Genomic DNA, 11,950 nt, shown 5'->3' with positions numbered 1-11,950 from the left:
TCCTGTTGTTTGGTTCAGACAGTGATTCAGTCATGGGTTTTAGTAAACAAATATCTATTAGAAAAAAGAGTTGTTGGGTAAGCTGTTCACAGTTTTCAGGGTCTCTGACGGTCAACTTGCCTGGTCAATCACACTTTCTGGACATGATCCATTCTCTCTTTCAGTCCTGATTGGTCTCTTGAGGTAAAACGGTGCCCTCTAGTGGCCCAGAGGTATACATGATCATCAACCAATCACACATTGCACCTTGATTTTTGTTTTAAAAGTATAAATTTTCCGCCTTCACTTGACACTGTAATGACTCTCCTGTTTTTGCTTCTCATCACATCACTGCACAACACTGTCAAATCAAAGAGTCACGAACTCCCACAAGGCATCAGTTCAGTTTCATGGGGACGACCTCCCTTGGATATCACCCTGTGTTGTTTTTCCAACTATAAAAGCAAGAGTGTTTGCAGAATGACATTTGAAGACGTGAAGCTCGGTTTCCAAATGTGGAGTTTGTGTGTTTCCATGCCACAGATATTAACTCTGTTACTCATTAGCTCCTGTCCTACTTCCTGAAACAGTCACAGAGATATGAATTCATACAGGACACAGGGCGGTTTACCCGGAGGCGCCGTCATTCATTTACAGCAGGAAAATCCCCGTGCGGAGACTGCAGGGTCAAAACGTTGCCAAAAAATAAGGCTGACAATCCATTCCAAGTCTTTGATGTACACCTGATTCTCAAAAAAATGGAATACACCAAAATTAAGATACTGAGAGCAAAGTTTTAAGGGTTATGTCTGGAGACATCTAAGACATTTCCTTACCCCTTTTAACTTTCTATCCTTAAAAAAAAAATTAAAAGAGAGAAAAATATCACTTTGCAGAATATGGGATATGGTACGACTGGTTGTTATTCTACCCCTCCCATAGATAATCTCATTTTCATGATAACCAGCTAATCATTAAGCCCTAAAAAGCTTCTTTTTTAAATTAAGTTAAATTAAGATAGCTGTATTATTGTTTACCTATTGTTCACCACACCCCTTTGACGAAAGCTGTGATTTTACCTCACAGAGCCAAGGAGTTGTTTGTCTACTCTTGCCTCCATCTTTCAGTTATTGTGCAGCTATAGTGTATTAAATGATTGTTCAAGTCTAATACCACAATTTTTCAACACAAAATGAACAAGTAAGAGAGGAAGTGGTAGACGTGCAAGTCTGCACCTTAAAAATGAAGATCTTACAAATGGGTTTGGCAGTTTTTGAAAGGTGATTTCTACCTCTGTGAGAAAAATCTCTGTCTCTGCAAGAATCAAGGCGCCGCCCTGTTGGCTATGGCTGCCTTTTGTACCAACTCTCTCTTCTCTGTCCGTTTCTTGTAATTTTTTGTCTCTTTTTCGTTATCTTTGTACTTGGAGTGGATCATTACTTTGTATGGTTCATTTGTTGGTCATAGACACCAAACTTTTTGCGGCTTCAATTATATTTTTACAAATTTTTCTCCTCTGGAGATCCTACATGTAACCATGGCTGCATTGTTTACATGTGAAATCAGCTGTTAGCAGCCTGTAGCATGTCAATGCTAACTGGTGAACTGGTGTAAGGCCTGATGTCTTCCCATAAGGTGAGGAGAAGGAGATGAGGACGACGTGCTGGTTCTCAGGTGTGAGCTAAGAAGTGACGACATGGACCTGTCCTTTCATCCATTGTTATTGGGAACTTAAGATCTATCTCCAATAAGATGGATGAGCTAGCCATGCTAACCCAGCAACAGAGGGAATACCAGAGGGCAGAGTAGCATCTTGCTATTCACAGACATGGCTAGCGGAGCTAACATCAGACACCAACACCACTTCCACATTGGAAGAGCTTCATCTGCTGTGAACAGACAGGATCCAGGAGACAGAGACTGAACAGACTGCTGAAGAAGCTCAGTCCTGGACCCTGTGGAGGTGGAGGCTGGCTGAACTGGACAGTGATGGACAAGCTGTCAGCATCTATTTTCTTATGGAGCTTTTTGCACTTTCTATACACTTTCTTACTTTTGTTTTCTTGATTGCTCCTGTGACTTCAATTTCGTTGTACTTGTTACAATGACAATAAAGTTCTATTCTATTCTATTCTATTCTATTCTATTCTATTCTTTCTCTCCTGTAATGTTTTCAGACACCGAGGTTAACAATCTGAGCCTGTCCAGGACAAAAACAAGAACTCAGAGGACAGATTTTCATCCAGCCAATCAGTTTCATGTCTACAAGTGCAGGAAATGTACTGAAAGCTGAAACTATTTGTATTTATAAGTTGTAAGAAAGTTTCAAACTAATACGACATTAAATAATATCTTATATACTTAATAATAATCACAATCATTTAGAGAGTGACTTCACGTAGTGTGAAGAAAAAAAGCTGCAACCAATCCTAAAACTAAGTACTCAGCACAGTGCGGTGTGTATGTGTGTGTTTCTGTGGGTCAGTGGGAGGAGCAAACCACAGCACAGGTGTAACACAGCACTAAAGAGGAGGAGGAGAAGACAAGAGGAAAAGAGGTGAAAGGATGAATCATTAGGAATCAGAGGGAAGGAGACCGTGCTGAGGACAAACAACTCTTCTCATTCACCAGTTCTGCTGTTACAGCCTCTTAACCCCGCAGAGGATTGGACCACTTCAAGAAATACACTGTATTAAGTTGAAAGTTACTGAAAAAAAGGAGGATAAAAGTGTTTTCATCACCTCATGACACTGCTGCATCTCCTTTGCCACCTCTGGTTGAGTTGTGATTTGGAGCAATGGATTATGGACTCTCCTCTGTGAAGAAACAGGGATTAAAAACTGTCAGGTGAGACATTGATTTCAGGAAGCTTATTATTAACCAACCTGCTGCAGGCCGGTGATACTTCTGAGGCCTAACACACGTCGCGAGGACGAGAGTGAAGAGGCCGGACATTGATCCTGAGACCTGCTGCTGAGAGGAAGCATCTGTTTGAAGCAGGTGAGTCTGTTTGTTGAACATTGTTGGCTTTTACTTATGCTTTCATTCCACTTTGCTTCAAACATTTTCCTTAAATCAAATTGTTTTTAGAAGTAATCCTGCTGGCCCTGTTTTTTTTGTACATTAATCTAGATACATCACTATTTTGCAGTTAAATTATTAACATCTGGTTCATATAAAGAAAGATTAGAAAGATTCCAGTAAGATATCTTTTCCTTATTGCCGTAATTGTAAAAAAAAAAAAAAATTACATTTTTGTGACAAGAAGTTCGGCTCTCAGGAGGATTCAATTGTCAGATCACCTGTTTTATTATTTAAACCAGGTTTTGATTTGTGAAACTAAACTTGAGACTCTTGCTATAATTCATACATTCATTCCTGTTCTTATTTTTATCAACACTGTAAAATGCTTAAAGCTTAAATATTAATGTGTTTAATTATCAATGATTCAAAGTTCCTGTAAGGCTGAGCTGTCTTCTTATCCATCCTGTCTCTGTTTTGTGGTGTATTAACATGAACAGCAGGACAGTGTAACATATGATTAACCTCCTCCAGGGCATCTCTGTTGAGTACATCCTGTAAGTCCAGTAGCTGAATATGCCCTGAGCTTTCTTCAGCTATCCACCAAAATAACAAGTAATGCATGCTCAAATAAATCTACTATTACACTCATGATGCAGCTTGATGTGAACACAGACCCAAGGCCACACAGCGAGTAAATCTCCAATTCAAGAACTATACTAATCTACATGACACATAAACAAGTCAACAGGTAAATCAACCACCAGAAGGACAAAAAGTATGACTCATGTTTTTGAGGGAATCGTCAGGGAGGAAACACTCTCAAGCTTTTATAGATACTTTCACGTGCTGACCCAGCAGTTTGAGCTCTAACAAGGTGTGGTGTGAAACATTTACAGTATCAGGTGCATCCACAATAAAAAAACAATAAACTCTGTCCCTAATAAACATATCAAATGTCTTACTGTAACCAGAGCTGCTGTTTCTGAACACGTTTCCAGGCAGAAGTGTGACAGTGCAGGAACATTATGACTCCTCAGGTACAAACACTCAGGAAGACAATGGCCTTTCGGGTTTGAGTAGAAAATGACTCCTCACCCAGTCTCACCCCCTCCTTTTCATGTGAACTGGAGGAATCTGAGAGGTCTTGTTTCAGTCCGTGTCTGCAGAAACTAACCTCTCTGACATGATGTGAAGCAGACAGAACGCTCACTTTATCAGATCTTCCCCTCCTGTCCTGCAGCCTGAACATTTCATCTGTTAGTCTGTTTTGTCATCATTGTTGCCGTGAGTGTTCTCTCTAACCTGTGATGTCCTCAGATTTTTTTTGTTGCATGTGATTCAAAGCTGTCATTTGGACATGAAACCCCCGATCTCTATGGGCTCCAGGCTTGACTTATCGGCCTAAAGTAGGGGAGACCGGGGATGGTTGTAACGCTTTCAGTTTGGCCAATCAGAAATGAGCTGTGATGTCATCAGTACAGTCCATGCCCATTAGGGATGGTTACCAAATTAGGTACTTTTATGGGTACCAACCGAATTACCGAAGTACCATGTTGCTAAATGCATCATTGCGACTGTGAAGGAATGGAAGAGTAGGCAACTTTCCGTACTGAACATGGACACAGTATTGCAAGTTTATATTGAGAAATAAAGGTGTTAAATTGAAAAACTGAGATATTATTATTAAATAAATTATCTATTACCACATAAACACACACAAAAACACTGAAAATTTGTACCGTTGAGTACCAGTACCGATTGCCAGGTACCGGGCATTGGTACCGGATCGACTCAAATGTAAAAGAAACCCATCCCTTGTGTCCATGCATAAGTTGAGCTCACTGGTCAAGCCCCATGTTTCAGAGATGAAAACTGTCTGTTCTGTAGCTAAAAAAAAAAAAATTGAGTTAAGAAAACAAAAATTTTCATCACAAATATTTTTTGAGTAGTGTCAATTGTGTTGAAGATATAATTGTTCCACTTACATAAGCTCAAGTAGTAGCTTCTGTAGTTTAATTTGATGCATTGGATTAGTGATAGCTTTGAAGCTAAATGCTAAAAACAGTTAGCTTCTTAAAGGCTGCCTGACACGGGAGCGTTGTAACTGTTCCCAAGCCTGCTGACACAGAAGATGCAGACTCTTCAGACAATAAATTGTCTGCATTGTCTGCTTGGAGCACTTTGATAACTCACGGCTAAGAGAGGTATGGATCAGATTTTAGCACTGTAGATTTCTGTGCCCATGAAGACAGCACCAAAGGCAAGGACAGCTACATTTGGCACAACTGTCTTACTAAACATATGGAGAATGTTTATGTAGTTAATAGTTACTAAGTACTTCTGCACCTTAACTGCATCAGTTCAACTGTTAAAAGACTTTCGGTACTTACTAAGTACTGAGTGAAGCTTTGCAGCTCACTGTTCAAAAGTGGTGTGTTGATTGTTCCACAGATCTCCAAGTGTTCAATTGCTTTTTCACATGTAACGGTTTCAGGCTACAAAACACACAACAGACCAAGTTTATACTTTATTCTTCTTTTTTTTTTTTACGTGATCTCGATCCACACGTGTACGTCTCATTTCTAAACACAGACAATTCTTAAGCATTTTATTTTATGGGTTACATTGTAAAAAAAAAAATGCCTCCTAAACGCTGGCTTCTCCTTCAACCAATGGCAAAGTATCTTTACTACACCTGGGCCTGCTGCAGCTTGCTCACTTTACTTGAATGACTTGAGAGCAGCCGCATTTAACATCCTCTATTTTTCCCCAGCTATCTTAAGCTGCGTTTCCACCAAGCAGTACGAGTCGGTTCAGTACGGTTTGGGACGGTTTGGGACAGTAAAGTCTCATCCCGTTTGCGTTTCCACAGCAAACTGTGCCCTCTCATGGTGGGCAGCGTGTAAGCCGCATGCCGGAAGCCACAGCTGGTAAACAATAGCGTGACGCCGTAGCAGCTTACCCCGCGATTAAATCCAACAAAGAAGAAAACACGACACAGTAAACAAAGAGCACGGATGGAAGACATGCAGCATTTCGTCCTCTCTGTGATTTTCATGTAACTCTCTGTTACAAAGTGCAATCAAGCTTCATTTCAGGGAAGACTGTGTGCCGCCAGGAGAAATGCAGCCGCTGTCGGGGTGAGTGACGATTCTTTTGACCAATCAACCGTCTGCAGTGTGTTGCTCCACCTCCCGAGAGCGGATCGGTTCAGTCTGGCACCCATACGAAAGGGTCCCAAAAAAGTGGGACGGCTCGTCTCGGTTTTTAGGGATCCATCCCGGGATGAGTCTGCCGCTAAAAGCGCACCGTACCGAGACGAACCGACCCGGACTGCTTGGTGGAAACGCGGCTTTAGCTTAGCAGATACAGTTTCTAGAGGTGTCCCAGTCCGATATTGATATCAGATATTGGTCCGATATCAGAAAAAAAACAAGTATCTGTATCGTATCGGAATGCATCTAAAGTCTCCGATATAAGCAGTTTCTGTTACCCATTGGTTAATAATAAATGGGTCAGTTTTTTCTCATACCTACTGTTGCTGACTACTGTTCTTTGTTTGAATAATATCACTTAATCAAGCCTTTTCTAACATGGCAGACATACTACAGAATAACTAATAAAAGTTTGCATTTTTAATGCTGATATCGTATCGGATTAATATCGGTATCGGCCAATACTCAATGATGCAGTATCAGTATCGGTATCGTATCAGAAATGAAAATGTAATATCGGGACATCCCTAACAGTTTCCCAAGAACACTCTGGTTCAGGATTTCTGCTTTATGTTTTACCTAAGAAGCACAGTAAAATTCAACATGTTATATCTCCTAATGTACCAAAAACAAAAGAGAAAACTTAGCACTGGCTTGATGTTATCGTACAAGGTAAACTGCATTGATAAGCTAGCGGTAAGCATACCTCATTACAACTTAGGTTTTAAACTTTCATTGCAGGAGCAAATCACAGTTAGTCTTCATGTACAATACTGACGACTCCAAATGTCAAAATTAGGGATGGGTACCGAATGAGGCACTTTTATAGGTACCGACAGAATTCTGTCTGTAGTACCAAGTACCAGTTCATGTAAAATCAAAAGATGTTTAGGTACCCAAATGCATCCTTGTGACTGTTAGGGTGTGGAAGAGCAGGTGATTTTCCATACTGGACATGAACACAGCATTTCAAGTTAATATATTGGGAAATAAATGTGTTAAATTAAATAACTTTGATATTTTTTCATCACACAAATTAATATTTATTACCATATAAACAGACAAAAAGTACCAAAAATTGGTACTGATGAGTACTGATACCGATTGCCACGTAATGGGTATTTGTACCGTATTGTTTCAAATGTGAAATGTACCAATCCTGAGTCTAAATACTAACAGGGAAAATGTTTTAAAAACAATAAGATAGAAGAAAAGTTACTGCAAGCTCTTGGCGGACTGCATAACTACAACTCAAAGCAGACACAAGATGGCTTACTTTGGTCAATAACATAACAAAGTAACACAATGATTTCAGATGACTTAAGATTTTTCCTTTTTATTTTATTTTTTTATGTCCAGAGATATATAGATTATTTGGGCAATTTCATATTTATTCATCAATAAACTCAATTAAATGTTGACACAGAAAACCTGTAAAGCTACTTTCTGTTCACACAAAATCCACAGGTGGAATTGATAAGGGAACCAATAAGGAATCATGTTGAGAAGCGGATTTGATCATTATTACTTTTTGTAGTTTTACAAGTTTATGGTTCATCTTTGTTATTCGTTAAAGTGCTTCCATTCATCAATTAGTGTGGATTGTTTAAAGCATAATAATTCAATTGTTACATCCATCCTCAGGTAGTATAACAACTCACCCTGGTACTGGGTTAGGTTATACCAACATACCTCTGTGTAATTGGCACCAATTTACAAAACCTGTGATGGTGTTGTCGATGTCCAACCAACGTTATTTTACAGCAGACAAATATGCATACCACATGTCAAAATTTGAGATCACTGGCTCAAAGAACCACTTAGTTAAACTTGCTTAAACAAAAAGTGTTACTATCATCCCTAGTCTCCCCTACTGTAAGATCTCTGTGGACTATGACTGACTTTATGAAAGTCACTCTTTCCCTGTGTGCAAAAGTGAAACCATAAGTGCCCTAATGCCATGCTCCTTTTATTAACTAAAACACACATAAATCAATAACTTGATGATTCTTTTGTTGTGTTTGTTACATTCTGCCCTCTGTCATAGCTGTCCATGGTCTTTTCTATTTGTTAATTTTAAAATGATAAAATTCATTTTTTTTTTCTGATTCTGCAGACACACCACCACTAGAGCGATCAGTAGTCTTAGCTAAATGATTGGTTTTAAGAACTTCAGCTCCAACTTTTTTTCTAATTTTCCCATAGACAAGCAAAACTTTTAAAAATAATCTCATGAGTTTGAGTTTTGTTTCTGCACCACCAGTATCAAACCAGCCGCTCCCCCTCCACCCTTCCTCTGAGGGAAGTCAAACACAGAGAGCTGCTGAAGTCGATACTCGCCGTCACATCAAAGTAGCTAACAAGTAGATTCGACATGAAAAGGTACAAAGAGAGCAGAACAATAATCAGTAAACCGAGATCACATCTTTATGAGACACAGAAACAATAAAACAATGTGCTTCAGTTTCTGTTTGCTCAGCTGCTTTTAGACCAGGCCTCAGGGCCTCCAGGTGATCAGGAGCTGACCTGCTGCGTGTTTGCACGCGAGGTCAGAGTTTAACCAGGTGACAGTGCTCCTACAGGCTGTGGTGGGAGCTGATACTCAAGCTGTTCTGGCTGTTGCCAGACAATCATTTCTGCAATACATGTGCTTTACTGAAAACAAAAAGGGGTTTGTTTGGTGGGGACTTAACGCTGTGTGTGATCAGTTTAAGGTGCACCAACCTCTCTCTGCTCTCCTCAGGTCTCCATCCATCATGGCCGACCCCGCTCCCGGCTGGTGGAAGCTCACCTTCCTGAGGAGGAAGAAGTCACAGCCCAAAGTCCTGTATGAAATCCCCGCAGAGTTCGTCTCAAACGCCTCCGCTGCTCATTCCGGGTCAGGCACGGCGTCAGGGTCCGTCCACTCAGAGGACACAGGGCACGACCCACAGCTGGACCTGGACGCCCGGTTAGAGAGGATTGTGGATAAGACCACAGCCAGCAGGGGGCGCCATGTGAAGGTGTCTCACTCTGGGAGGTTTAAGGAGAAGAAAAAGGTGCGGGCAACTCTGACGGAGAACCCTCAGGTGTTTGTAGGGGAAGCGGTGAGAGATGAGAACCTGAGGGACACGAGCAAGACATGATGTCTGAACTTTGAATACCCAAAGAAATTCATACAGACTGCTCCTTTAGTTGTGGATCACAAATTAAGCTGTGAAGTTAAGAAATGCTGACAGGATGGAGAGACTGACAAGGAGCACCTGTAGTCCACTGTGTAGTAAAACCTTGAAACTTAAACTCAAACCAGGACTTCCCACCCACCATAGAGGAAAATTGATATTTTCAACTTTAACTCACCTAATGTGTAAAAACAATTCCAAGGGTCAGAATGAAAAATGCCTTACAGGTTGTGCCAAAGATACAGAGTATTGTACAGAATTTCTGCTGTTCTTTTGTTAAACCATGATTCACAAAGTTTGCCAAACCAAGTGAGAACAACTATTATTTCCAGGAAATAAAAAAAAGCATTGTAAAAGTGCAACAAACCACACCATAAGAAACAAAAACTTTTACTACAGCTTTGCTGATCCTAAAGCTCTAAGTGAAACTCTTTCTAAAGATTGAATGTTTTATTTAGGTCTGCATTATCCTTTTAAAGACACAGAATTATGGGAGTAGTTACTATAATTGTCCACAAGAGGGAGTTGTGGAAACTAATAAAGTTGAGGATTTACTGAAGAGTGATGTGTCAGCCAGCAGAGGGCAGCATTGCTTTTGGAAGAAAAAAACATCATCTCTTGTACATTCACTGCTTTTCTTTTTTTTTCTTTTTCTTTTTTTTTTCAAAGCAGCTAAAAAAAAAATCCTCTTTGACAAAAAGCGAATATTATTTTAAAAATTTAAGACTTTACTTTTCATCAAAATCCACAAACACACAACAGACTGTCTCATTAAATCTATTTTGTTTTTGTTGACTTTATGTAAAATGTAATTTTTTCTGTTGCTCAGATCCTGACACAGTGTATCATGTAAACCTGAAATCCAAAGATGGGAAAAAGTTGAGAAACATTTGATGGAAATCCATGTAAATTATTTTTATATGAATAAAAAGTCTGATTTAAAGCGTAAAAGAAATGTTCCTGCTGTTCTACTTTGTTTTCTCTTTATAGCAACACCTGCATAAAACCCTGTGACAGTGGATCATGGATGGATTGATCAATGGAGACCAGCACAGAGCTGCTGTGGTCAGTTTGGACCACAGGGGGGCGCCATCACCTAATCTTCAAACTAAGTTGAAGTCTTAGTTTGGAAACCCAGTGGGCCTTTAATACTTAAAAAAAAAAACCTTTATCACATTTTATTTAACAAACTCAGAGATGTAATCCTGCTAGACCCTCTGAAAACCGATTATTTTAAGGCTGAATTATGAAACACAAAACAGGAGTTGAATTGATTCCCTGAATGTAGGGTCAGCACCACCCAGAAAACAGAAACTGAACTGTTTGTTTTTACTGAAAATTTGCTTTATAATGCAAAGTGAAACTGATGTTATTGTTTTAAGGGAGTGCTCTACTTCAAGTAAGATTTCTTTGAATGTGAACAACTAAAGATTCTCATGAGTATTCTTAAAGGTGCCGCATTAATAGGATGAATTGCTATGAGTTAGTAAATTTATGTATGTTCTGGGTACACTGCAGGGTCTGAATTGCTAAGACTACATACAGGGATAAATACAGTTGTCTGGATCTGAATCTAATTTTTTTTTTTTTTTACGGTAGGGTCTGAAGGATTTAAAAACAGAATGTCAACTCTTACAGGAATAATCCTGCTCAATCATCACCTCTGAGCCTCTATACATGTGTGTCAGTGTCTGTGACTGCTTCAACCCCCTCAGCCTACTTGATGATGTTCTGGTTGTATTGGGTTGAAGAGGAGACGTGGTTACATCAGCCAATCACGGCACGCCCAGAGTGCAGGTGAATTTGCGTGTTGATGGCGAGTGGAAAAAGCAATTTGGAGCAGCTACAATACTGGAAGCTTGGCTCGACTTTCACTCACCGTCAGGCACTTGATAGCGGCATAGACGAAAAGCAACAAGAGTTGACTTCCTGCTAACCAACCAGGTATGTGTCAAATACCCGTGATTAGCTTGTGCTAACATGCCAAGCTAGGTGCATGGCTGTTGAGTCTTTCCCACAAAGAAACAAGATGCTACAGGTGGTTGCTCGGCTAGTGTGTGTGTTTACATAGTTGCAGTTGGAGGCTGTGGCTCTGGTCCAGAGAGGAGGAGCCCAGTTTGAACGCTGTGTTAACTAACAAGTAACAAAAATTCCTGCATGCCCTACCTTTACGCAAAGAAAAGGAAATCCAAAAAGTAGCTCATAGACTTTGGAAACTTCTTGCTACTTCAGTTTTAGTGTTGAGACAGTATTTGATTTGTAGCTACTCTGTCAGTACTTTGTGAGACTGTCATTTTCACTGGGCATCTTCATGACACTGAATATGCAAAGACATAAATATTAACCTTTAAAATACACAAGAGGGTGTAAGGAGGCTGCAGATGTTCCATTAAGTGGAAATGTTTGAGAAATTCACTATTTATTTTACAAATATGGTTGATTCAAGACAAAATGCCACACTCAAAGAAAAGTCTGAAAGAGGCTGGAAGAAAAAAAGTGACACAGAAAGACGAGGAGGAGGCGACAGTTTCCGTTTTCTCATCTTTAATAACACATTCATATCTATGCTCT

The 11,950-nt window shown here is 39.8% G+C and overlaps 1 protein-coding gene across 1 annotated transcript; it reads left to right on the top strand.

Annotated features, from left to right (window-relative positions):
• The first annotated feature begins 8,525 nt into the window (after positions 1–8,525).
• On the top strand, positions 8,526–9,343 carry LOC141809342 (proline-rich protein 15-like protein B). The gene is made up of 2 exons (XM_074696328.1): positions 8,526–8,600; positions 8,962–9,343. The coding sequence occupies exons 1-2, from the start codon at positions 8,593–8,595 to the stop codon at positions 9,341–9,343; spliced, it is 390 nt and encodes a 129-aa protein (XP_074552429.1). The 5' UTR covers positions 8,526–8,592.
• Positions 9,344–11,950: the final 2,607 nt, after the last annotated feature.

Source organism: Halichoeres trimaculatus, unplaced genomic scaffold (assembly GCF_033239565.1).
Source record: "Halichoeres trimaculatus isolate MK-OKI-2021-1 unplaced genomic scaffold, fHalTri1.1 fHalTri1_scaffold_20, whole genome shotgun sequence".
NCBI lineage: Eukaryota > Metazoa > Chordata > Actinopteri > Labriformes > Labridae > Halichoeres > Halichoeres trimaculatus.
Note: the sequence above shows the minus strand (reverse complement) of the source record. Positions and strands in the feature narration are given on the sequence as shown.